The sequence below is a fragment of the Mirounga angustirostris genome, unplaced genomic scaffold (genome assembly GCF_029215605.1).
Source record: "Mirounga angustirostris isolate CCGP_5_RB_7025 unplaced genomic scaffold, mMirAng1.0.hap1 SCAF_5, whole genome shotgun sequence".
Classification (NCBI taxonomy): Eukaryota; Metazoa; Chordata; class Mammalia; order Carnivora; family Phocidae; genus Mirounga; species Mirounga angustirostris.
The window spans coordinates 15,972,987-15,996,832 of record NW_026991713.1 but is presented as its reverse complement, the minus strand read 5'-3'; the positions used below and the strand labels follow the sequence as shown (position 1 = coordinate 15,996,832).

General features: G+C 49.6%; 2 protein-coding genes across 4 annotated transcripts in view; one reads left to right on the top strand and one right to left on the bottom strand.

Moving 5' to 3' along the window:
* Nucleotides 1-1,785: 1,785 nt before the first annotated feature.
* Nucleotides 1,786-11,047, bottom strand: CKAP4 (cytoskeleton associated protein 4). Its single transcript, XM_045872684.3, has 2 exons — nucleotides 10,388-11,047; nucleotides 1,786-4,253 (listed from the first exon to the last, which is right to left on the bottom strand). Exons 1-2 carry the CDS (start codon nucleotides 10,838-10,840, stop codon nucleotides 2,931-2,933), a joined length of 1,776 nt encoding a protein of 591 aa, XP_045728640.2. The 5' UTR covers nucleotides 10,841-11,047; the 3' UTR covers nucleotides 1,786-2,930.
* Nucleotides 11,048-11,762: 715 nt separating this feature from the next.
* Nucleotides 11,763-23,846, top strand: part of TCP11L2 (t-complex 11 like 2) — a 79,608-nt gene continuing 67,524 nt past the window's right edge. Inside the window, exons 1-2 of one of the 3 annotated variants that reach the window (XM_064590682.1) lie at nucleotides 11,763-12,229; nucleotides 20,230-20,370. The gene's annotated coding sequence lies outside the window, so the exon portion shown is untranslated. The remainder of the gene's footprint in view (nucleotides 12,230-20,229; nucleotides 20,371-23,846) is intronic. The other 2 variants (XM_064590681.1, XM_064590678.1) reach the window with 2 other exon arrangements.

The following is a 23,846-nucleotide window of genomic DNA, read 5'->3' as shown; positions in this document are numbered from 1 at the left end:
TTCAAGCGGCAGGCGCCCGGTTTCCTGAAGGTTCCCATCCCGCGTGGAGGCATTCCGAGAGACTGCCCCCGGGGCCTCTGCAAGCCTGTTCTAACCATCACAGCTGAAGCGAGGCAGAACTGACCAATCCCCGCTCTGTGCCCCATTATACCTGATTATAGCACCTGTAATTCCTTAGGACATCTACCAGTTTACGAGACCATCGCCCTCACTGCGCTATAGGCCCCCTGAGGACAAGGATCGGGTCACGTGCATCCTGAATTCACTTAGCAAAATGGCTGGCTGTGGGCTCAGTCATGTTCATTGAGTGAAGGAATGAGCAAACACAGGAACAAGACTGAATTGTGATTGTTATCTGGGGTAAGATCTACGTGTAACTGCCCCACCATCAGGAATATGTGAATTCATAATGCATTCTTTTTATTTCCACCATCTGAATTTAAATTTGGTTATTTTTCTGACCCTTAGAGGTTTTCTACTATAATATTAAATGACAATCTATTAGGGGCACCTGGGTGGCTCAGTCGTTGAGCGTAGGACTCTTGATTTTGGCTCACGTCAAGATTTCAGGGTGGTGGGATAGAGCCCTCTGCCCCCCATCCCGCTAGCATGCTCTCAAATAAATAAATAAAATCTTTTTAAAAAATAAATGATAATCTATTAAACCACTCCATAGCCTGAGGTTAAAGACTGCAGAAACGGTGTCAAGAGGAAGATCAAGAAAATGCCTAATACAATCAACCAACCTGAAAAGAAACCAAAATTTCATTTTCCCAAGCATGGAAGTTTATGCTGTCCAGCACTCTCCACAAAGGAGGGCAAAACTTGTCACTGAACTAGTTTTATCTCTCAACTCATCCACTTGAAAATAAAATTACAAATGATTTCTAACACCAACAAAGGGTCCATCCTGACTTGCAAACTGCTTTGGAAAAACATCCGCTAGGAGTTGTGACGCCTTAGGGGGGATGCTGCCTCAGGGACCCAGAATGACTGACCAAAAAGTTCAGGGATGAGGGGCCCTCCAGCCAGAAAGGAGGGCAGACCACATTCGCACGCAGGCCCTCCTCTCCCTCTCCACCCTGGGTGGGAGAGAAGAGTTCCTGCAGCCTCAGGCTCTGGAACAGGGCTTCGGGGGCCCTGCACTCGTGCTGGTGGAATGTGGAGTTTGCTGTCACAGTTCAGAGCAGGACTGGGTTCAAATCTCAGCCCTGCCACTTCCTAGCTAATAATGATCTTACACGATGCTTGCCAGCCTGCGGCCCCTCGGTAAAATGGGGGAATGAAGCCGCCTAGCTCTGGGGAATATTAGGAGGAAGATACAGGGGCCTATTAAGTGCTTAGCATAAGGCCTGGCACACAGGGACTCAATAAACAGCATCAGGTACCAGTTTCCCCAAGGAAACTGGAGGCTGCAGCTCACTAAGATGGTCTAAGACCACAGTTCTCAAACCGGGCTGCACTTTCCAATCAGCAGGGAGCCTTTGAAATGCTAATGCAAGCCCTCTATACACCCACTGAATCGGAATCCCTGGGGGCAGGCCCAGGGATTGTTTGAAGTTCCCAGAAGATTCTGCTGTAGCTAAGAGTGGGGAGTCCTGTGAAGACCTATAACCAAACCTGTAACAGTCAATCAAAGATATGTCCCCAGGCCTACGAATGAGGCCACCTTGCTTTTAGAATTGAAACAAAGTCTTAAAATTGAAAACTTCAAAATCTTTCTAATCTAATTAACAAAATACATCGCAATTGCTAAATTCTCAGAAAGCCACCACTCTAGAAAAGTCGTAACAAAGCTCAAGTGTTTATTAAGAATTAAAAATACTGTAAATAAGCCATACAGTTCATTTCACAGTAAACTAAACAAACCTTTTTTTTCTTTTCTTTTTTTCTTCTTTTTTGAAGGGCAAGACAGCCATTAAAGAACAGTACAGCTCGAAGGAAAACAGCAAAAAACTACAGAAAATGCACACATTCCTCCTGACAGATGGGGGTCTGCTCGGACAGCAAACCTCTTCATGGACATAATGGTAAAATAGAAACACGTGGCCTCCATTCTCCAGGGAGAGACAGCCCATGCCTTTGTGGACCACTCTCATCACACATTTCCTGAAAGAATCCAGGGAGTCCCCTTTCCAGGATTCTAAACCTATGTATTATTTGGGGACCCGACCAAGAGGTGACGCAGGCCGGCCACAGTGGACTCTGTGAGGTGTTGTGCCTTTGTATTCAGAACCATCTGGATTCTTTGCATAGTCACCTTTGAGATCACGAGATGATTCAGGAATGGAAAAGACACCCCACACCATGGGAGGTGACCAGCAAGTCAAGCAGCTGGTTCGTATCAACTAAAAACCGAGGGGCTTGTCTCCCTCCCACATCAGAGCTGACTCTTGTGAGTTTTAACCAATTTAAAGTGGAAGACAAGAAGTGAGTGGCAGCTCATGAAAACTTCGGCCAGAAGCATTAAAAAAAAGAAAATTAAAAAAAAAATAAAGGTAAAATTAATTTTCCTTGAAGAGAACTAGAAAGAAAAGTGCCTCCTCCCCCCACTTTTTTTTATGTGAAATCTGTCAGCCAGGCAGGTTTTTTGAGGTTCCCCTTAATCTGCCTCTGCTAATCCTCAACTGAAGCCATTCTTCTCTGACACTAGTCATCCCTTCGAAAAGGCACCTCTGATTGGCAGGGGCCGGGCCTTGAGGAAAACCAAAAGCAGAAGCAGAAAACTTGAGAAACCAACGGTGTGTGGTAACACTCGTAAATAAATTAACTGGGCACAAAAACATAAAATGCCTTGGTGTTCAGGGGGGGTGTCCACTGCTTTTTAAGGGGGGACAGAGAACATGGGGGGTAGGGCGCGATGGAAGAAAACAACACATTTTTTGGTCATGAGAAACGACTTAACTCTGCACCCTACACACGCAATTCATTCAGACTTTTTCGTGAATCTTTTCCACTTTCAAAAACAACCTATCCAGGTCATTTCTCAGGTCATCTAACAAGCCCTTAGCTGATTCCAAGTTGTTCTCGTTGGTTTCTATTTTCACCGAGTAGGCGACCAAACTGTCCACAGCAGTCCTGAGCATCCTCAAGTCCGACTCCACTTGGCTGACTGAGGCTTTGAGGTTGTCTAGAGAAGAGAGTCTGTCCAGGAAGTCCTGAGGCAAGGGGGCCGCCCGGGCCGGGTCCTGGCCCAGCAGCGTGTGGACTTGCTCCTGCACCTTCTGGAGAGCCTCCACGGTGCTGGGGAGCTCACCCACGCTTCTCTTCAGCTCCTCCACGTCGCTGTAGAGCGAGAGCTGGGCCTCCCCCAGGCTCCCCACCGTGCCGGCCAGGCCGCCCGCGTCAGCCCCCGAAGGGCCCAGGCCCACCACGTGCTCCTGCAGGGCGGCCAGGCGCCGCTCGTGCTCCTCGCTCTTGGCCAGCAGGGCCTCCAGGTCCTCACTGTGCCGGGTGGAGGCCGTCTGCACGGCATCCATGCCGTCTTCCACGGTTTGGAGCCTGGAGTCCAGTCCCTGACTCTTCTCCTGGAGCGCCGCCAAGGAGTCAGAGTGTTTGTAAACCCCATCTTCTTCCGGCCTAAGGGCCTCGGCTTCCAGGTGGTGCAGCTCCTCCCTGAGTCTCCTGATCTCCTCAGGAAGGCGGGAGGTGACCTCCTCGGACTGCAGGAGCTTCTCTGTGAGGGCCTGCAAGGTGAGGTGCTCCGAATTGGCCGCCTCCTTGAACTTCAGCTGCTCCTGCTTGAGGCTCACCAGCTCCTTGACCTCAGTGTAGACGTCAGACTCCAAGGTCTGGAGGGTGCTTCTCAGGGCCTCGATGTCCTTTTCTCTGGACTTCACAGAGGACTGTGTTTCCTTCACAGCTTCCGTCAAGGCTTTCAAATCCTGCTTGTAGCCCTCGGAGTCTTCCAGGGAGGCAACCTTCGCCTTCACATCGCTGATTTCCTTCTGGCTCCTCTTCTGGACTTCGGTGAAGATAGCAATGTTGTCGTTGATGGACTTGGTGAGTTCCGTCAGCCTTTCCTCCACCGTGTTCTCAAGAGACGTGAAGTCCCGCTCCCGGGCATCCTTCACCACGTGGATGCCATCAGAGAGGTCTTTGAGAATCTCGTTCTGGAGCTTCTGCAGAACTTCACTGATCCGGTTGATCTCACTCTCCCCTTGCTTCACAGCTTTCTCCGTGAGGTCTTGTTTATGCTGGGAGCTTCTCAAGATGGACTCAAAAGTCCCAAATGTGGCTTGAAGAGACTGCACCTGTAACCAAAATCCACATGTTAACTGCTGAGAAGAGCTGCTGAGTTTTATGCAATACAGCTATATCTCTTTTTGTCTGCCAGGTTTCCAGGTCCCTCTTCTGGAACAGGAAAATGATTGTCCTTGGAGAACCTTCCCTCCACACACAGTCCATGTGCTTTGGGGGACCAACTGAAAGGCCCTTTCCAAGTGCTCCTGGGATCCTCCCTCCTGAAGCCCCCGTGATTAGCCCAGGGATGGGCCTAAGGCCGGTCAGTCAATTCCAAGACTTCTGTTAAAACTACTGGTACAGAAAACCTTTTTCTACTCGGACTGCTAGCTATAGGATGATGGAAGCCTGGACAGGCTCAGACTGGCCCACGAAGAACGCCAGTCTACGAATCAAGCCAGCACAGTGGGAAGCAGAACTGAGAGATGGCAAGATCGAGTTCTGAAGACACAATGTGCATCTCTGGGTACAGCTATACCTGAAGGAATCTCCTGAACTTTTTAGTTTAAGCCAATAAGTTCTCTCAGACTCTCCGTCCCCCCTCCCTCTCTAAGCCAGTTAGGCTGAATTTCTAGCTCTTGGAACTGAAAAGTCTTACAACTTTTCACAGGGAGAAAAGCTGAGGCACATGGGAGACACTGGGCTGGGAGGCAAGAGACAAAGGTTTAGGTGTCTAGCTTGCCACTTCTAGTTGGGCGGCCCTGACCAAGTCACTGTCCTCACCCGAAAATAGGACCGTGGGCCAGATGTTCCCTTAGCATTCTCTGGCTTTGTGAGCACGTTATGATCCTGTTTGCCACGACACACTCATTCTAAATAAATTCTCCCCTAACCAAGGTCTGACCTGGAACCTCTCCGGGGAGCTGGTTTGATGTGTCGAGGCTGACGGGCTGGTGACTATTGGCTCACAGAGCCACCCAAAATGCTTTCTTGCAAAAAAAGAATCTGAATCTCTCAAGTCTCCAGCTCTAACCACCAATTCACAATAAGAGAAAAACATCCTATGAGGGTGCAATCAGCCAAACCCACGATGTGGAAAATTCTACACAACAAAGAATGAGGATCTTCAAGAATTAAATGGCATCTTTAAAGGGGGAAAGCCAGGAAACTATTACACATTAAAAGAAATTTAAGAGATTTATCAACCAAACGTAATGTGTGGATTTATATGGATCCTGATTCAAACAAAGCAACTATAAAAGAGATATTTTTTAAGGGGGTCAGGGAAATCTGATTTTGAACTAGGTATCAGATGAGAAGCAAGCATTACCGTTAACTTTGTTAGGTATAATATACTGTGTTTTGCCAAAAGGAAAGGGAAGAGAAGAAGCTCCTATTTGTTAGAAATAAATCTTGAAATACTTGGGGTGAACTAATGCTATCAGTCAAAATCAGATCCTGGCTCGATATCCACTGGGTCTGCCAGAGCCTCGCGGGCCCTCCAGAGGGCCTGCCCCCGCCTGTGCCCGCTGAATCTCCTGACTCAGGGCAGGCCATCCTCCCCGCCCAGGCTGCAGCCATTCCACAGACCTGGGCTATTTCCCAACACCCAGAGTATCTGAGAGTGAGAGAGATCAGGTGGGCACCCGACCAAGGGTGGAATAGAAGGCTTCAGAGACCCAGCTCTCCCCCGGCCCAAAAAGAGCAAAACAAAATGGGAGGGAAGAGGTGGTGATAGAATGAAACAAGAATAGCAAAAAAAGAAAAAAAAGAAAAAAAAAAGCACTATTGAAACGGGGATTCACTGTATTGATCTCTTCTGTTTACGCTTGAATATTTCCATGGCAACAAGGTAAAAAATAAAATAGCATGGGCTCTGGAACCAGACTGCCTGTTCGAATCTTGGCTTGGACACTTCCTAGCTGTGTGATCTTGGGCAAGTTACTCAGCACGTCTGTGCCTTGGTTGCCTCAGCTGCAGGATGGGAACAAAATAGTACCTGACTGGCAGGCTCATCTTGCGAGGATTAAGCGAGTGAATATATCTAAAGCTTCAGCTGTGCCAGACACATAGTGAATGATCAACAAATGGCAGCCATGGTCTTCATTATTGTTTAATCTTTCCTCTGGGAGTAGCTCAGCAGTCAGGAGATTCGGAGACCATCCTTAGCCCTCATGCCTCAGGGGAAAAGCTACAGAAACGAGAACAGGATGCCTGGACTCTGGTTCCAGCCCCACCTAAAACCAGATCTGTGAGCACACATAAGTCACTCACTTTCCAGGTCCCAACTCCTCGTCTATTAACAAATAGTTTCTAAAGTCCGTTTCGGTTTCCAACAGTCTGTGAGTTTTAGATAGATTAGAATTAGGTTTTCAGGGGCTCCAGACGACTAGACAATTTCCCTGTTCGACTCAATATAACCTGAATCATAAAGGGTACTCTGAGAAGGTACCAGGGAGAACTCACCTCCAAACGAAGTTGTTCAATCACAGCACCCGCCTGTCGCGCACCGTACTCAGAACAGCGGCGCGGGCGGGTGAGCACGGGACCTGCAACGTGGCTGGCGCTCATTCAGTATTTTCTGAATGGAGCAGGAACAGTTAACTACTAGTACAAAGCCTGGTGAAGACTGAGCTGGTCCACTTCCCCTCTGATCCCTGTCACCCCTAACATGGGCTGGCTCTTGGCAAATGGCTAGGAAGGGGAGTAGACCAGAAATTATGGATGAAACACCAACCCCCAACACTATGAAAAGAATACGGAAATCGCCCCCCTACAGATGGTGCTGTGAGCTGTACATCTTTACATGCAAAGACCTCATTATAATCAACAGGCAGTGGATGCATCTGTTTCCCCAACATGTGGGGTGGCCACCAAATGGTGGGCAGGAAAATAATGGCTAGGACAGGGTCCCTGCACTCGAGGAGCTCACAGCACGCGGGGAGACGGTCGTGGCTGCCGTTCATCGGGGCATTTCCTGTACACCAACAGATATGCAAACTACTTCGTAATACCCTCATGAGTGCGTGGCTCCCACTGATCTCCAGTTTACAAATCAGGAGACTGGGAAGTGGTCAGGCTGAGCAGCAAAATCCCAGAACGTGTGATTTCCCAACCTGAGCTCTTAACCTCTAGCGATAAGCTTGAGCAGAAGCCTGTTCAAAGCGCACTGAGCGCCTGCAGGAGACGCCACCTACCTCAGCAGCCCTGACTCCTCGAGAGTCAGGATGAGAAAACAAAGAAACACAACCAGAGAACTCACTCTTCCACAAATAGCTGTTCATCTCATTCGCCTGTCCCTCCTGAACCATCACTTTATGCCACCCTGGATCCACCAGGGCAACACGGGCCCCTCCCGGCCTCCAACTGAACTACCAACGTTTTCGGAAGCCCGCACCCACTGTGCCCGCTGAACCTTCCATGTAAGGACAGGCCAGCTTCTCTGCCCAGGCTGCGGTCATTCAGCAGACCTGGACCATCTCCCCACACCGAAAGCGTCTGCAGAATGAGACCAGGCGAGCGCCCCGTGAAGTCGAGTGCTTTAAGTCACACTGCTTTTGACTCCGATCCCGGTTCCCCCACTTAGGGTCCGTGTGTGACCCTGAATGAGTAACACAGCAGGCTCCAGGCCCTGCTGGCCCACCTGTGAAACAGTGCTAAAAAATGGATCCTGCCTCAGAGCGTGGCTGGGAAGCACTTAATAGGATGCCTAGCCCATAATGAACACTAATTATGAGTAATAATATTGTAAGTATATGTTCCTGCTAAGAACCAAACCCCACCCTGCACCAAGCATCACAGTTAAAAAGGGGCTCAAGCTTAGGCTGTCTGAGGAGCCAGCACGACTCATTCTTCATAGCAAAATCTCTTATTTCCTGGCCACCTCCGAGGTGCAGGCAGAAGTAGTCACACACAGTGACAAACCTCAGTACTGTTCTGGGCACGTTCTGAGTTCCATATCACCGGACTGAGCATTAATTGAGCACCTACTACGTACCAAGTGGGGCACGGGCAAGATAACAAAATGAACAGACACGCGGTTAAGAGTGTTCCAGGAGCTAACTGCAGTATGAATCCTAGTCCTGCCCCTTACTAGCTGTGCAACCTTGCATTTACTCTGCCTTCTTGTGTCTCACTCTCTTCATCTGTGAAAGGCGGAGAGTCTACTCGTGCTCACCTCTCGGGGCTGCTGTGAGAGTCAAAAGAGGTGAGTGCACAATAAATACGAGGCATTACATACAGCTTGATTACACTGCTCAATTAAAAAGAAAGGTCACTGTTTCAACAGTGTACAGCCAGGTGGATGCTTAAAAATCTGGACAGAGCCCTCCCTTCTCTGTGTAGATGGGAAAACTCGGCCCCAAAGCGGAAAGTAATCTACACACAGCTTTGATAGAAAAGAGGTAGGAGCCAGGGAGGAGGGAGTAAGGGAGAGGCAGGGGAGAAGCAGAGAGAGTAAAGCCCAGTTTCTTCAACCGCGATTCAAGACCTTCCCCATCTGGGCCTCAAGTTCAACTTCCCATCTCACTACTTCCTAAATGTTACTCTGCTACAGGCTGGACAGCCACCTGCTGTCCCTTCAACATACTCAAGACAGCCCCCTGCCTCTGTCTCCCACTCCTCCCCTCAACAGTTACCACCAGCGAGGTCTACACTGGCACTGCCCTGGCCACTGGGATAAAGGCCTAGGCAAACTCCACACCCTCTCTCTTCTGAACTCACACAGCAGTGACCCTTCCCTGAAACCTACTTACGTGCTGCTTTGCAAACAGGATTTGTGCCTTTTTGCACCTTCCTACCCCCTCCACAGGGCCAAGAGGCCTCCATATCACTATCAGACTTCAATAAATATTGTGATTGATTGGTAACCGGGTGGACGAGAGAGAGGAAACGAGAGGCTAGTGATTATGCTCCAGCGGTATGTCCTACTTCTTAAGAATGAGTTGACGTTCAGGATAGGCAAAGCAGCACTGCCTACTTAATTGCCTCCGAAAAGTCACCTCCCTTGGCCTGCAGCATGGAGCAGGCTGACTCATCCCAGTTGCTCTGCCAGTCTTAAGAGGAAATTCCTAGTCCTGCATACTCCACAAAAGTCAATAGAAACTTGGCAGGGCAGGCAGCATGCTGGGAAAAGGAGGCAGCCGTTCCGGGCTCAGAAGTGGTGGCGGGATTTTTTGTTTCGATCATACAACCAACTTTCATTGAGCAATGACATTAGTGGAGGACGGCGGAGGAGGACTGAGAGAAGGGATCAGACGGAGGGAGATGCACCTGGTGTGGAAAAATACAGACAGGGTGGAACCCAAGAGGCTCTGTGGTGAAAGTTGGGTCCATCCATACCTGAGAGAGGCCTCAGTGGACCCCAAACTGGGCAGTGGCCTAGACATTCTCATGGAGTTTGCCACTCACCAGCTGGGGTCTTTATCAATTCACTTGATCTCTCTAAACCTCAATCTTCTTGTCTGGAAAATGGAGTCAAAACTGCTACTCCTCCCTCCCCGCCAGGGTGGCTATGATGATTAGATAATGAGTAAGCCCTCTTAACATCATGTAAATGTGTCTTGTGGTATTACTCACCAGTACCCTCTAGTATTGGGGGGCCTTTGCTTTCCTCTGAAGCTGGTTTATGCTACTTCAAAGGCCCACATGGGGACACTGGTCCACCAAAAGACAAGGGGTCTGAAGATAGGTAATACTTCATTTGAACTTCGCAAATGAGTACGATTACTTGCTTTTTCTTCCCCAGGATCGGGATTTACGAAAACCTGGCTCAGATGTCTTCCACAGGGAGCCCAGGTGCGGCCTTGCGCGAGGCTCCCAGGGATGCGCTGGCGTCCCTTCCTACCTCCTTTTCAAACAACTCTGCCCATTCAGCGGTTCCTAATCCGAAGAGAATGGGCTCCCCAGAGCCTGGCGGCTTCCTTACAGGTCACCGCTAATTCCCTGTGACAGGCCCTTGGCCCACCCTCTCCGGCTGGCCTGACCATCCTCGCGGCGGCCCATCCCTCGGGGCCGATTCCTCCGCGGCCATTAACAAAGCGGGTCTGGGGGCCGCGCGGGGACTAGGGGCCCGGGGACGGGGCATCCCCAGCCCGGACCGCCCGAGTAGGGAGCCCGGCTCTGGTCCCGGCCCCCGGGGCCTGGGCAGAGCCAGCGGCCCGGCTGTGGCGCAGGGCGCCGCGGGTCGGGGGGCCGGGGTACCCACCTTCTGCTCGACGCCCTGCAAGCCCTGGCCCAGCTCCTCCCTCTGCCGGGAGAAGTCCTGGTGGCCGCGCCGGACCTGCTGGACCTCCTCCAGGACGTGGTGGACACACCAGCCCGAGAAGGCGGCCGCCGCCACCAGGGCGAGGTAGAAGAGAAAGTTGAGCGCCCGGCCGAGCCTGCGCGAGCAGGACGCCGAGGACGAGGCGGCGGCGGCGGCGGCGGCGGCGGAGGAGGACTTGCCGCCGCGGTGGCCGCCCTTGCCGTGCGCCTGGTTCTGCGGATGCTGCGGCGGGTGCTGCTGCTGCGACTGCGGCGCGGGCGCCGGCGGCTGCTGCGGCGCCGGCGGCGGCTTCCTCGCCACGTCATCCGCGCCGCCCGACGGGTGGGCGCCCTTCTCCGAAGGGCTCGCGGCCCCGTGGCCGCCCTTGGAGCCCCTTTGTTTGACCGAGGGCATGGCGGGCGCGGCGGCGGGTGAGGCCGCGGACTGCGAGGCGAGCGAGCGGGGCACGCGGCCCGGGAAACTTCCTCGGGCTCCCCCGGGGCTGGGCGAGCGGCACGCGGGCGCTGCTGGCGTCGGAGCGGCCGGGAGAGAGCGGGCGGCGGGCGCGCGAGGAAGGAGGCCGGACGAGGGAGGAAGGAGGAGGGGGCCTGCCTCCGCCGCCGCCGCCGCCGCCGCCGCGGCGCCGACCCCGCCTCCCGGGAAGGGAGGCCGGGAGAGCCGAGCCGAGAGAGCCTGCCACGCACGCGGGGGCCGGCGCGGCCCCTCCCCCCGCCGCCACGACCCCAAGGAGGGGGGCCGAGCGGGGGCGGCGCCGCGGGGTCCACGCGGCCGGGGTGGGGGTGTTCCAGGCGGGTCTCCGAGGCCCGGGGTGGGGGAGCCGAGGGGAGGAGGGTGGCCGAGCGCGGTCTGAGGCGGCCGGGTTGGGGGGAGGGTGTCCCAGCGAGGTCTACGGGGCCGAGGTGGCAGTGGGGGGAGGGTGTCCCAGCGGGGTCTTCGAGGCCTGCGGTGGGGGCGGGGGGAGCCGAGGGGAGGGTGGTGGCCGAGCGCGGTCTGCGGCGGCCGGGTTGGGGGGAGGGTGTCCCAGCGAGGTCTACGGGGCCGAGGTGGCAGTGGGGGGAGGGCGTCCCAGCGGGGTCTTCGAGGCCTGCGGTGGGGGCGGGGGGAGCCGAGGGGAGGGTGGTGGCCGAGCGCGGTCTGCGGCGGCGGGGGTGGGGGGCGGGGTGTCCCAGCGGGGTCTACGGAGGCCGGGGCAGGCGACTGAAGTGGCCGAGTGGGAGGGGGCAGGAGGCGCCGAAGTAGGGAGGGCAACTGGCCTGGGTCTACCCAGGCGGGGGCCGGGAGTCGAGGTGGCCAAAGGGAGGGGCGCAGGTCTGGGTCGATGGCGGGGCCGGGACTGGCGACTGAGCGGGTGCCACAAGGGCCCCGGGGATAGGCGGCTGAAGTGGGGGTGGCCAGGCGGGTCGGAGGGAGGAGAGCTGGGGTTGAGCTTTTGCCTTGGGCCAAGTTCGAGTCCCTTCCCTCCGACCTGTTGAGAGAGGAAATGAAGGGGGTGGGCGCCCAGGAGCCCTGCCCCCGGGAATGGGAGGAAGGAGGCGGGAACCTGACTACGCCCCCCATCTTTTCTCTAGGGACTTGGGGAAATCCCGCCCCTCCCCATAACACCCTCCCAGCCCGACCCGTGTGGGGCCTTGACTCTTAATGGGGGTTTGAAGGCGGAGGCAGAAGGAGCTTCGAGAAACCAGTTGGCTCGGCGGAGGCATGTTTAGAGAGAGTTAGCAAAGATTCTTGGACTGCACAAAGTCTATTCAAGGAAACGCATTTATTGAGCATCCCCCTTCCCTGGTAAGTCCACTATCCATGCTGTTTACTTTTTTTTTTTTTTTCTGAAGCTCTTTCAACTCCATTTTCCCTTTAGGGGTCCTGCAGTCTATCCGTAGCCCCTACAACGGACAGGCTCTGTGCTGTGTGCTGGGAAACCTGGGGCGGCGCCAGGAGAGGGAGGCAGATCGGGGTTGTCACCCCTACTCTGGTAGAAGGAAATACAGTAACACCAAGCTCTGCATTTAGCAACTTAAATATGTTCTTAAAACCTCACAAAACCTTGCAAGGCAAGATTATTTTACCCGTCTTATTGGAAGGAAACTGAGCCCCCGCCCCAGCTGACTGGCTGAAGGTCACACAGCTATGATTTGAACCTTGACCTCTTCCAGAGCCCATCCTACTTTGGAGTGGGAAGGAAAGGGGAGGGGGCAGGGAAATTAAGCAACCTGACCACTCTCACTAAGGCTAGTTGGTGCTGGGGCAGGGACAGAGCTCCGCTGCTTTCCCCCTGAACCTGGTGTGCTTTGTGCCTGGCGGTGTGTGTGCCCGGCAGCCGGCTGTCGGAAAAGGTTTCTTCTGCCAATTCTGTTTTTAAAGTAACATTCCTTGTTCTTAAGGCCCAGTTCAAATGCCACTTCTTTCATGATGCCTTCCCTATAACGCCACCTCTTGTTGCAATAAGGGGCATCATATATGTTAGTTCAATAAAACAAACCTTTGTGGAGGGTACGATATGTACCAGACAGATGTCTGCCAAGTACTAGTCTCCCCTCCAGGACGAGAAGCAACCATCACTTATATCTCTCTTTGTATCTCACCATATGAGGTGCTTTTAAAAGTCTCTAGGGAACCAATGAACACGTGGGCCTGCCCTCAAGGGGCCTGCATTACATTTGGAGGAATGTGCGGAAACATTTTGAGGGTCAAATTATGTGCTTGAGAAAATAAATGTCAAGGGAGCTCATCCAGGGCTGTAGGTATATGGGGAAATCTGGGGCAGGAGGGTCTGAGCAAAGCCTTGAAGAATGGATTTGCACAGGGGGAGAGCACGGAGGATATTTCTGTGGCAGAAATAGGGTAAGCCCAGGACTCCGATCTGACAAGAAGTAGTGTGTGTCACGACATGGGGAAGAAAAAGATGAGCTGGGTGGAATGGGTCCAGATTGCAGAGGTTGGCAGAAGCCAGCCAGGCAGACAGAAGAGTCAGTATTAGTGTGGGAGGCTAGAGTAAATGACAGCAGGTTCTGAACTAGAAATAGAACCATCTGCCCCAGAGAGAGAGGAACATCCACTCCAGCTAAATACAAGGAGAAATCGCAGGAATCTCCTAATTCAAAAGAGCACATGACCTAGGAAAGGAGATGGCAGAGACTAACTCATCAGAAGGGGCCAGAAGAGCCTTGTTTAACAACTGTTCAGCTGAGTTCAGCTTGTGTTTAAAATCCCTAGTGTGCAAACAAAGCAGTCATCCTCCTTCAAGCGGTCATATGTTAGGGCAGTGATAACCTGCAAAGCAGCTTTGGGGGCTCCTCCAGGCTCTGGCCTGGGAGACAGGAGCACTGCTCTTTTAACCTTAGTTCTGCCACCAACCTAACTCTGTGCCCTGGGGAAGTGTACTTAACCTTCTCCGTGGATTTCAAGGTCAGCTCTTTGGCATCTCTAAAGACCTTTCTCATTTTATTAATCTATTTCCTAGAGAAAAATAGTCATATCTGGTATCAGAAATAATTAAATATTCACATTTTTTAAAGTTGAGACAGAACTTATGCCAGAACGCATGGAAGATTTCTCAATTTTCTGCCTCTGCTGAGCACCGGAAACATAGCAGGTGGGGGAGGAGAGTGTTGTTATTTTCACTGTTTCCCTCTTGACCCTTTCCTCTGGGAAGCAGGGAAGTATAATGGTTAAGACACCGACTCCCAAATAGACTAACGTGGGTTCAAATTCAGCTGCCATGACTGACTGAAGAGCGTGACCTCTCTGAACCTCTGTGTCTTCATCTGTGAGGGGTGGGTAATAAGAACTACCTCACCGGGTCGCTGAGAGACAGCGTATGATGCAGAGCACATAGCAGGGCTCAGGGAATTAGAGGGTAGCTAATACAGCTTGCAGAGTCACTGAGCAAAGCAGAGCTACACAAAGTTTCAATGTCTAGATTTCAACCCATTTTCTTTCATCATTACTTCTTGGCACCCCCGGCACCCCTGTGTGGCTTATAGACCACAGGCTGTGATGTGTTTGACCTGAGAAAGCAGGCAGTGTTTTCCTCTGAAGCGTGTTCTGCCGTGGTGTTTGGCTGCACCAAGAGGAGAGGAGTGCCTCGTCGAATCTTCTAGGGCAGGAAAAAGCGGTGCTGGCAGGTTTCCATTCTCCTAGCCCATCCTCTGAATCAGCACAGCATGCATGTGGAGGAGGTTTCCCTGCTCCCCCCGACACCCAGAGTTTTTCACCTCTATCCCTTGTCCTCTTCTTCCTCCCTAAAGCGTATTAGATGGTCAGGAATGTGGGTGGAGAAGAGGAGGAAGAGCTAGAGACATCTTTTCCTTTCCCTCAGCTTGTGCGAAGACACTTCTGAACATCCTCAGGGTGCATGGACCATAAAGGATAAGGCAGAGATTTGTAGGCCTGCAGCCCTCTTGGTTTCCTGTATTTCTGTTGGAATGCCGAAGCAGAAAGCCCCTGTTACTTACTGTTGATTGCCTCTTCTCGGTTCCAGCTTGACAAGACCCCCAGAGGCCAAGACGTGGGCCGGAATGCCCTGCAAACAGGGTGTGTGTTCGAAGTGGGGGCCTCCTTTGTAGCTGGCTCTGGAGTGTTAGGACACGGTCTCAGCAGTTCCCACCCCCAGGAACTCCCCAACTCCAAATTCTGTAGCTCCGTGCAGGAGGGGAACTCTTTCTTGGAAGATAGATGATAACAGCTGCCCAACCCGAGATACTGTCTGTCCATCTTCCCCGGCTTCATGTTTCTCTAGAGTATTTGTTTTTCTCTGCTTATGTAATTATTATTGTCTGCTTCTTCTCATTAGAGTGTAAGTTCCATGCCTGAAAACTTTATTGAGCTCACTCTTGGATTCCCTAGTACCTAGAACACAATATCTGGCACATAGTAGGAGCTCAATAAACGTAATGAATTTCACGTGAGTCAAATCCGTCCACGTAGGGCCTTCCCTTTCATAAGAATACCACAAGGAGGGTCAGTGGAGGGGAGGAACCCAGTGAGGAATGACTTCCTAGGATTTCAGTATCATTACAATGATACCAGGAATGATGGCGGGAGGGGTGATGATGATGGGGATGCCGGTGACCAAGAGGATGATTGCTAACACGGTTAGGCTGTAGGGGACCTGGAGGACCACAGAAGTCACCATTTACTGATCACTTACTGTGTGCCGGGCATTATGCCAGGAGCTTAATATGCATTACCTCCTTCCAGCCTGAGTGAGCCTTCGATGGAGGCACCGCAGTAGTATGATCCAGTTTCCCCACCAGGGGGGACAACTTGTACAAGGTGACACAACTTGAGAATGGTAGGAGTCAAGGCTAGAATCCGGCAGTTGATCTGAGAACTCACACTTCCAATTAGCACATGAGTGGACAGACTGATAAGAAAACACACCTAGTCTGACGGAGTCATTTATCCAAGGCTTACTGATAAAATCCAGCTGCTTAATGAGCATCATGAATCTCAAACTGGGAAGGAGAGGACAGGACTGTATCTCAGCCTGACACAGGTAATTCATCTCTGCAACTGCGCCCTCTCACCAGGCTGCTGGTGGACACGTTTTACCCGTTACGTGTGCTGTAGGGAAAAAAATAAAATAATAAATAAAACAAAATAGTATAGGGCGCCTGGGTGGCTCAGTCATTAAGCGTCTGCCTTCAGCTCAGGTCATGATCCCAGGGTCCTGGGATCGAGTCCCACATCGGGCTCCCTGCTCGGCAGGAAGCCTGCTTCTCCCTCTCCCACTCCCCCTGCTTGTGTTCCTGCTCTCGCTGTCTCTCTCTCTCTGTCAAATAAATAAATAAATAAATCTTTAAAACAAAAACAAACCAAAATAGTATATATTTAAAAACTCTTGACAATCTGACCCCTGCTTCTCTTCCTAGCCTCATTTCTCCCTCAAATCCCTTCCTACTCTGTAGCCAGATTGAGCTTCCCTTCAGTTGCCCTAATTTGCCATAATGTCTAAGAAACTCAGCTTCCTTGAAACTTTTCGTGCCCCCACCCCAACGTGGATAAGACATCCCTCCCTGGTGCCCCTCCCCCCCCAACCCTCAGATGGTCACAGCCCCTACCAGGATGTATTGTGATTGCCTGTTTATGTACTGTCCTCCACACTAGAGCTTTTGGGGCAGAGACTGATCAATTCCTTTGCTTATCCCTAGTGCCAGGCAGTTTGCCTGGATTGTAGGAGGCACTCAAAACATGATGGATGGCTAATTGTATGGATATGACTGTACGTAATGTATGATGCCTTCTGATTCTCAGCATCCCGCACTGTCAGAGTACCCACTCTCAAGGGGGTGGGGTGTTGGGAAAGTCTCCAAGTTTTGAAAGTTTAGTAGAAGTGGGTAATATGTAGAAATGCAATGTTGTAGGAAGGTTCAGACAGCATGTAACAAATGTGTGTTGCTAATTTAACCACATAGATATAAGAGGTGCATGGCTATGATGGATTCCTTAGTGAATGAGAGAAGTTGCTGTAAAAAACCCTCCCCCGACCTTGCTCAAGAAATCTCCCACATCTCCTTATCACACGGGGAGCACAGTGACCAGGAGTGGGGTGGGGGGGAAGGGGGCAGAATGAGGGTTCGGGAATTACGCATCCCCTCCCATCTAGGATTCCACTCCCCCTGACCCATAACCACCTGCAAGTCCTTGTTCTTTGTTCAAGCTCTTCTCCCCAGCCTTCCAATCTGGAAGTCCCAGCAGCCTCCTTCCAGGAAAATCTAGTCCCTGACCACCTGTCCTCTCCCCCTGCTCAGTCCCTCCATCATTTGAGCGCCTCCTCAGAATAAAGGAGAGTGGTAAGGATACGGATTGCGTTGGGTTTGATCCTATCTGGAAGACTTACGAGGCTGTGTGGTTCTGGAAAGTTACCTAACTTCTCTGGTCCTCAGTTTCCTCATTTATAGAGGAAGATGAATACTTTGTAGGATTCGTGGGAGATAACAAATATGAAAGAGAACCGTGATCACTGTAAGCTTCAGATACAAAATGACCATTAATGTGTGCCAACTAAATAAAGCCAGCCCCTCTATAATTCAGAGCCTAGATGGATATTTTCAGCGCTAGAAAAAACTAAAATAGCATCCATAAACTGTGGCTTACAGTACCACCAATGGCCTAGAATTGTGGTAAGATTTCAGTGAAAGAATATCGGTAAAGCAGCCATCATGCTCTGTTTCAGCAGAATGGAGAGCATTATGTAATTAGGGTAATATCCTATCCCCATCAGGCCATGGATCTTTAGAGGGTAAAACCTTGTCGGCTTCATTTCACTGCACTATCCTTCATGCTTATTGTTGCATGGGTAACTGACCCAGAAAGTTTGATTTTAGTATGAGATGAGTGCGCCTGATTCATGTGTTGCACAAAGATGTGAGCATCTGACTAGGCAAGAGGGCTACAGCCATGAACAAGCAACTCAAAATCCCTATCCTTGTGGAGCTTTCATGCCAGCAAGGGAGACCAGGTAATAGCACATCAGTAAAACACAGGACGCTAGGTAGTGCTAAGGAGGAAAAGTAAAGTGGAGAAAGGGAAACAGGAAGGCTGTGGGATTGGGATTGCTATTTTAGATCAGGTGGTCAAGAAGACCTCACAGAGAGGGTGACATTGGAGTAAAGACCTCAAGGAGGTATGGGAGCCAACCACACAAATACCTGGAAGAAGAGTCTTCCAGGTAGAGAAAAGAGTGAATGCAAAGGCCCTGAGGTGCATCTGAGGAGCAGAGAGGAGGCCAGTATAGCTGGGGCAAGTGAGTAGTTCACCAACAAGTATCTATGGAGCCCCTACTTTTTAGAGAATAAAGAAATGAGCACAATTTCTGGCACACAGTCGCTCTCAGCACATGCTACTCTTTCCATCATTGTCATTAGCATCATTATCTCTGGATCTCTCCCACCATCACCCAGTATCCAGCCCAAGATCCGGTGCCTAGTAAGAGCTCAGTAAGCGTCTGATGAACTGAATCTCACGGTCCTGTGTAGGCTGGGTCCCTAACCATTAACACCTGGTTATCCCTTGATGTTTAACTGCCCTGGAGACTTACTGTTTCCTTACATTGGTTTTTTGCTCTGAAAATCCTTAGGTCTCGACATGATACCAGAATTGTATGTAGATGTAGTATTATATTGCTTTGGTTGAATTCCTCAGCCTTCAAAAAGGTAGAGAGGGGAGTCCAGCAGTTCGGATTCTGTGATTTCTGCTAAGTCCTGGGCCCCTTCATTTTATAGGGACCCTGTAGGGAAGCAGCAAGTGCTGGGCTTATCAGCTTTAGGCTATCTCCTAGGACCCAGCAGGCAGAACTAGGCGCCTGCTGTTTACAACCCAGCTGAGCCTCAGAAAAGATTTCACCTAGAAGGGGGTGGATGGGAGTGAGGCCACTAGGTGCTCATCAGGAAGCTTTCAAACACAATGATCATCACAGTAATTCAGGAGACCTGTCCAGGATGTGGAAGAGATTGAGTCAGTAATGAACTAATGAACTCCTCTCTGCACCGATGTCAGCCAGGAGATTGCAAGTCTCTTAATGATCTAAGCCCCTCTTGCTCCAATAAAGCCTAGGTGCTGTTATTCTTCAAGTAAAAGAAATACTACCACCCTTCTTTTGACCTATTTGTCAGAAGCGAAGGCAAAGTAGAGAAGCACTCTACTCAGCGAAAACTTTCAATTCACTTGCAGCGTGACTCTTGGTGCACGCATCTCCCACCCAGCAGCTCAAGCCCCTCCATCATACAGAGACTTCTAAGACCACATCTTAAAGCCTGGGCTTTTGGGGTGTGACTAGTGTACCACGCAGAAGGGCCCTTCCTCTGCTGTCCCAGTGATACCTCTCGTTCCCAAACACACCCTCCCCGTGGGCAGGCTGGCCTCTTTCTCCTCTCTGATACCATGCAAGTTTCTGTCTTCTAAAATGAATAAGGTCATTCCTCCCTTCCACCCACCCAATCTGCTCTTCCAGAAAGAGAGTACTGGCTTTAGAGTAAGAAAGACATTTTCATTTTAGAGAAAAGTAAGACCTGGGGCCCGGCGTGTTTTAGCCATCGGCTTAAAATCACATAGTCAAGAGTCCAGGTTGGAGACACGTGCTTCTGACTCCAAACTCCTCTCCCTTTCCACTAATCCTAACTGTCTTTTGGATGGGTGACTTCCAAAGAATACGGATTAGCATTCTAATTAGCATTCCTCCAAGGAGTACTGATTAGCACCCAAAAATAAATATTTGGCGTCAACTTGTATGTAGGGCAGCATGGAAAACCAGTTTTAAATGAGTACCGTGTAGAAGCAGTTCCAAAGTACTTGTCAAACAGAAGTGATATCAACAAATATTGGTCAAATCGCTGAATGAATACTAATGATACGAAATTAAGTCAGGTGGATCTTCTGAGAAGTAATGGCATTTTCCATTCCGGAGAAAGGAGATCTTTCACTCTGTAAACAGATTTGCGTGAGAATTTTCCTTCATAAAAGTGACCCTGCCTGCATTATTTTCACAACAGCTGTGCTTGGTTTATAAGCTAAGCTGCCCAGGACCTGAGATTATCTCTGCTACTGAGCCGAGGTGGCCTATAGTAAAGCCAGATTTTGCCTTTGCCAAGCTTATGAAGACAGGGCCTTTGTGATGACGTTCAAAGCTTCTTTCCATTTCTCTAAGGAAGGAGGATTCCTCTCCAAAAAGGTACAGCCTCTCTGAAGGCTTCTGAAACCTCTGGGACTAACGGACACTTGGACCTGTTTTCGTTTCTCATCCTGACATGTATTTACCTGTTTCTTCTGGAAACGTCTTGCATCAGTTCGTCCCAAAGGCTATGAAGCAGGCATGGCATGGATCAAAGGCTCGTTCAAGAGGAAGAAGGGAGAATTAATGAAAATATCAGGTGCTGAGCCAAGCATTTTGTACTTGATTTCCCACTGAATCATCACAACCCTATGAGGTAAATATGATTAAGTTTGTATAGGACAGAAAAAAAAAGACTTAGAGAAGACCAGTGGTCTGCCCCAGTAACAGCCTACAGGTGTCAAAAATGATACTGAAACTTACACCTGCCTGAGTCCAAAGTCCATGCTCCTTCTACTCTCCTCTCAGGGGCTTCCTGGACCTACATTCAGCTTGGCATTGACACCTCTCTCGATCTGCTCTGACTAGATTTATCCCCCACAATTTCCCACATCAGTAGTCCCCAGGGAGCTTTTTAAAAAATAGATGAACCCTGGTCTCATATCAGCCTACCAATGGAAGGGCGCAGGCTTGGGTACTTCATTAAAGCTGCCCAGTCAACAGGTATGTCCCGCCCTGGTTAAGAATCACTACAGTATATGGACCCTTTATTCCAGAAGAACTCTACCCACCCCATTTATGCTCATTATTCCCCCTTCCTCACCATTTCCCACATCAATTCCCTAAACTGAGCAAATCCAATTTCCTTCCAACAACCCATACCTTGCCCCTCCAGCGATCAAAATTCACTCTGTTTCATGTTGGCAGAAAATGACCCATTTAGATGCTCAGCTCGTCCACACACTATGATAAATTACAAAGAAGTCATTTTTTTAAAAGATTTTATTTATTTATTTGACAGAGAGATCGCGAGAGCAGGAACACAAGCAGGGGGAGAGCAGGAACACAAGCAGGGGGAGTGGGCGAGGGAGAAGCAGGTTTCCTGCTGAGCAGGGAGCCTGATGTGGGACTCGATCCCAGGACCCCGGGATCATGACCTGACCCAAAGGCAGACGCTTAACAACTGAGCCACCCAGGCGCCCCTAAATTAAATCATTTAATACAAAAGTTTCAAGCCTAGGAAAATAGGAAAGAAAAAGAATATGATCTCAAAATTTTGGTGGGGAAATGGAATTGTAAGCATGGAAGAAAAAGGTTTAAATTAAAAGGGGAAAGTCTTCCCAAAAAAGGAGGGGGGAGTAGATCTGATTTAACTACATGAAAATATGAAACTGTCTATGAAAGAATAAGAAAGCACACAGAAAGAATACTTCTGTAAATATTGTTGTAAATACGTAAATATGACAAGCAAAATATGTTGTAAATATGACAAGCAAAAATTAGTAATATTATTATCTAAAAAGACCATACAAATAGGATAAGTGCTCTAAAAGTGGGAACCTTGTCTGTCTTGTTTGGTATTGTATTCCTGTGCTTACAGATGCTTGGCCTATAGTAGTATTTGTTGAATGAAGAGATTTTTTTTTTTTAACCTGAAAACCCCAGGAGATAAGTGAGGAAAAAAAGACATGAAAATAACTCACAAAAGAGGAAATACAATTTCTCAACACATGGGAGCATCTTGCAAGTCTCCCTTGTGATACGAGAAATAAAAGTATTTAAAACACTGATGTGTTATTATTGGTGTCTAAGAAATTAGCTGAGATTTTTTAAAAAACTATAAAATATAATGCTAAGACAGGTAGGGTAAAACAGCTCCTTCATGTTGTCTTTGAATCAGCCACTTTGAAGACTAGTAGAGATGGGAACCAGGTTCTGATGGTATCCAGATGGTTAATGGTCTGACCAGCAACTGAACCTCCCCCTTCTAACAGACCCCACAATCTTCGGACAATGCCCCGACCCTGGTCAGCCTTCACTGGGATTCTTCAAACCAGCCCTGTCTGGAAGAGAGGCCCTCATTTTTCTCTGGTTGTGAATCACTTGAGGACATGATTCTGGAAGCTGCCAGTAGTCATGTCTCTTGAAACATGGAGAGAGGCTATCTGTAGTGGAAAAAATAATAATAATAAGTTGGTTTGCAGAGAATCCTGTTGGCATTAGACTCCCTGGTTCCCATCATTCCTGAGGTCATATTCTGTGTCTGGGCTCTTCCCACAGGTTGATGACCTAAGTTCATCACCTCTCCCCCGCTGAGTGTACCAGACTAGGCTCCTTCTGGTTTGAAGAGCCTATTGTTCACTTCTCAGGAACTTTGTGAACTGTTTGTTAACCAGTTGGAGCTTGCAATCAGCCCTGGTAGAGGTATTTATTCTAGCAGCCTCGGGGTGTTTCCAGTCCATGGAAATCTGAAAATACTACAAATCAGGGCTTCTATCCCCACCCCCACCCAAGAGCCAGATGTTAACCATTTACATATGAGCACATCGCTTTCCTTGAGGTACCTGGGCTGGATTTCTGTCACTAGCAATCCAGAGAATGTTGGGCAATGCAGCCGGAGTTGCGGAGACCCAAATCCCACCTGAGACTTTTATCTCCAGTTTATAAATGAAAAAGCCTCCCCAGGTGGTCCCCAAGGGAGACAAAAGCCACAGGGAGCTTTATTTTTAGCTGGGCTTTAAGCTAGGCATGAAGCTGTTCTGCAAAGTCACAACTAGACATTCAGGAGGGCAGCCTTCTCCACTGACCTGGATATTGGGTAAGTCATTTTGCAAGGAAAGGTGACAAAGCGCATATCCATCCATATTGGATGAGATGCAGCCACTGAGAAAGAGATCCCAAGAGAAAGTGCATTTGCCTCTGAACCTAGGAAGGAGCCCTGGCAGGAGCCAGGGAGGGTCCCAAGCCTGCTTGCCACTGGGAAGAAAAGAGAGTACAATAAAAAAAAAAAAAAAAAAGGCTGAGACCTCCTCTAGGAGTTCAAGCTCTGAGTCAGCTTTTCTCTCAGACTGTATTCAACAGATTGGTGGAAAAAAGAGACTATACCCACCTCCAGATGCCCGCAGAATTCTTTTGACAGTAAATGGGAGGAATACAACTGTTGATACCTTCTACACCAGTGGTTTTATGTCTAAGAATCATTTCTAAAGAAATAATACAAAATAAAGGAAAGGGTTTATGTAGAGACCTGTTTATTACTGAATTATTTAGAATAGGGAGGGGAAAAAAGCCTGGAATCCACACAAATGACTAACAACAGGAGAATGACTACGTGAATTATAATACAGCATTATAATGTATCACAGTCATTGAAAATGGTTTGAAGGGATTATAATAAGATGGGGAAAAATCGTACCTTAACTAAATAAAAATACGGATTTAAATTTTATATTCAGAATGACTGGCAATCAGAGAAACAGAAAAGGTCAAACACACTGACTGAAAACTGCCAAGTTGTCGTCCCAAGTGTTAACTGTGGTTTTCTGCTTTGGGTAGTGAAACTATTGAAGGTTTTTAGTTTTGCTTTTCTCTGTACTTTCCAAGCTGTGTTCAATAATCTTACATAAAAATGGATACCACTTGGGCGCCTGGGTGGCTCAGTCATTCAGCGTCTGCCTTCGGCTCAGGTCATGATCCCAGGGTCCTGGGATCGAGTCCCACATCGGGCTCCCTGCTCGGCGGGAAGCCTGCTTCTCCCTCTCCCTCTCCCCCTGCTTGTGTTCCCTCTCTCACTGTCTCTCTCTGTCAAATAAATAAATAAAATCTTTAAATAAATAAATAAATAAATAAATG

What these genes read in the sequence shown, in the direction of transcription:
- CKAP4 (XM_045872684.3), bottom strand. Translation starts at nt 10,840, where the DNA reads ATGCCCTCGGTCAAACAAAGGGGCTCCAAGGGCGGCCACGGGGCCGCG. An exon ending in TGCAGGGCGTCGAGCAGAAG is followed by an intron (nt 4,254 to 10,387) that starts GTGGGTACCCCG and finishes TTTTGGTTACAG; the next exon opens with GTGCAGTCTCTTCAAGCCAC.